Source organism: Oncorhynchus kisutch, unplaced genomic scaffold (genome assembly GCF_002021735.2).
Source record: "Oncorhynchus kisutch isolate 150728-3 unplaced genomic scaffold, Okis_V2 Okis01b-Okis20b_hom, whole genome shotgun sequence".
Classification (NCBI taxonomy): domain Eukaryota; kingdom Metazoa; phylum Chordata; class Actinopteri; order Salmoniformes; family Salmonidae; genus Oncorhynchus; species Oncorhynchus kisutch.
Window position 1 is genome coordinate 8581761 of NW_022261978.1, and position 2500 is coordinate 8584260.

General features: G+C 47.1%; 1 protein-coding gene across 1 annotated transcript in view; it reads left to right on the forward strand.

The window, feature by feature from the left end:
- Window positions 1-2500, forward strand: part of LOC116358831 (collagen alpha-1(XI) chain-like) — an 88365-nt gene that overhangs the window by 19520 nt on the left and 66345 nt on the right. Inside the window, 1 exon segment of the mRNA XM_031811071.1 lies at window positions 772-894. Coding sequence (XP_031666931.1) covers window positions 772-894 — 123 coding nt within the window.

Below are 2500 nucleotides of genomic sequence, written 5' to 3' on the forward strand. Positions count from 1 at the left end.
TTACATTCATTCAGTCACTGATAGGTAATCACATTAATTCAGTCACCGATAGGTAATTACATTCATTCAGTCACTGATAGGTATTCACATTCATTCATTCACCGATAGGTAATCACATTCATTCAGTCACCGATAGGTAATTACATTCATTCAGTCACTGATAGGTAATCACATTCATTCAGTCACTGATAGGTAATTACATTCATTCAGTCACTGATAGGTAATTACATTCATTCAGTCACTGATAGGTAATCACATTCATTCATTCACCGATAGGTAATTACATTCATTCAGTCACTGATAGGTAATCACATTCATTCAGTTACTGATAGGTAATTACATTCATTCAGTCACTGATAGGTAATCACATTCATTCATTCACCGATAGGTAATCACATTCATTCAGTTACTGATAGGTAATTACATTCATTCAGTCACTGATAGGTAATCACATTCATTCATTCACCGATAGGTAATTACATTCATTCAGTCACTGATAGGTAATCACATTCATTCAGTTACTGATAGGTAATTACATTCATTCAGTCACTGATAGGTAATCACATTCATTCATTCACCGATAGGTAATCACATTCATTCAGTTACTGATAGGTAATTACATTCATTCATTCACTGATAGGTAATCACATTCATTCAGTCACAGTTCATAATACAAACAAACATGAATACAAAGAAACATGGTGTGTGTGTTTCATCTATTTTATTAATGTGTGTGTTTCATGTATTTTATTAATGTGTGTGTGTCCACAGGGAGAAATCCAACAATTGTTGATCGTAGCCGACCCCAGAGCTGCAGAGACCTACTGTCAAGACTACATTCCCGACTGCCACGCCCCTTTACCCTACGACAGCCTATCACAAGAGACTGAGGAGGTGAGTTCCCTTTAGGCAGCCTATCAGGAGACAGGGAGGTGATGATGAGAGTCCCATTAGACAGCCTATTCTATGACAGAGTTATCTTTATCTCTTTCTTTCCATTCATTGCAGTATCTCTCTCTCCCTCCCCTCTCTGTCTCTCTCTCCTCCCCCCTCTCTCTCTCTCCCTCCCCTCTCTATCTCTCTCTCCCTCCCCTCTCTATCTCTCTCTCCCTCCCCTCTCTATCTCTCTCTCCTCCCTCTCTCTCTCTCTATCTCTCTCTCCCTCCCTCTCTATCTCTCACTCCCTCCCTCTCTATCTCTCTCTCCCTCCTCTGTCTCTCTCTCCTCCCCCCTCTCTCTCTCTCCCTCCCCTCTATCTCTCTCTCCCCTCTCTATCTCTCTCTCCCTCCCCTCTCTATTTCTCACTCCCTCCCCTCTCTCTCCCTCCCCTCTCTATCTCTCTCTCCCTCCCCACTCACTCTCTCCCTCCCCTCTCTATCTCTCTCTCCCTCCCCACTCACTCTCTCTCTCCCCTCTCTATCTCTCTCTCCCACCCCCTCTCTCTCTCTCTCCCTCCCCTCTCTATCTCTCTCTCCCTCCCTCCCCCCTCTCTCTCTATCTCTCTCTCTCCCTCCCCCTTCTCTCTCTCTCTCCCTCCCCTCTCTATCTCTCTCTCCCTCCCCTCCCCTCCCCTCTCTATCTCCCCTCTATAGCCAGTGTTCCATTTGCCAGTGTTCCATGTGCCAGTGTTCCATTTGCCAGTGTTCCGTGTCTTAAAATTCTGTATGCCAGTGTTCCATTTGCCAGTGTTCCATTTGCCAGTGTTCGGTGTCTTAAAATTCTGTATGCCAGTGTTCCATTTGCCAGTGTTCCATTTGCCAGTGTTCCGTGTCTTAAAATTCTGTATGCCAGTGTTCCATTTGCCAGTGTTCCATGTGCTAGAGTTCTGTGTTGAAGTGTTCCGTGTGCTAAAGTTCCGTGTGCCAGTGTTCCGTGTGTTAAAGTTCCGTGTGCCAGTGTTCCGTGTGCCAGTGTTCCGTGTGCTAGAGTTCTGTGTGGCAGTGTTCCGTGTGCTAGAGTTCTGTGTGGCAGTGTTCTGTGTGGCAGTGTTCCGTGTGGCAGTGTTCCGTGTGCTAAAGTTCCGTGTTCCAGTGTTCCGTGTGCCAGTGTTCCGTGTGTAAGTGTTCCGTGTTCCAGTGTTCTGTGTGCCAGTGTTCCGTGTGCCAGTGTTCCGTGTGCCAGTGTTCTGTGTTCCAGTGTTCCGTGTGCCAGTTTTCTGTGTGCCAGTGTTCCGTGTGCCAGTGTTCCGTGTGCCAGTGTTCTGTGTTCCAGTGTTCCGTGTGCCAGTTTTCTGTGTGCCAGTGTTCTGTGTGCCAGTGTTCTGTGTGCCAGTGTTCCGTGTGCCAGTGTTTCGTGTGCCAGTGTTCCGTGTGCCAGTGTTCCGTGTGCCAGTGTTCTGTGTGCCAGTGTTCTGTGTGCCAGTGTTCCGTGTGCCAGTGTTTCGTGTGCCAGTGTTCTGTGTGCCAGTGTTCTGTGTGCCAGTGTTCCATGTGCCCACCTCTCTTCCTCCGTCCCCTGTTTGATTTAACTCCTGCCTCACTCCATGGCCTCTGAACACAGC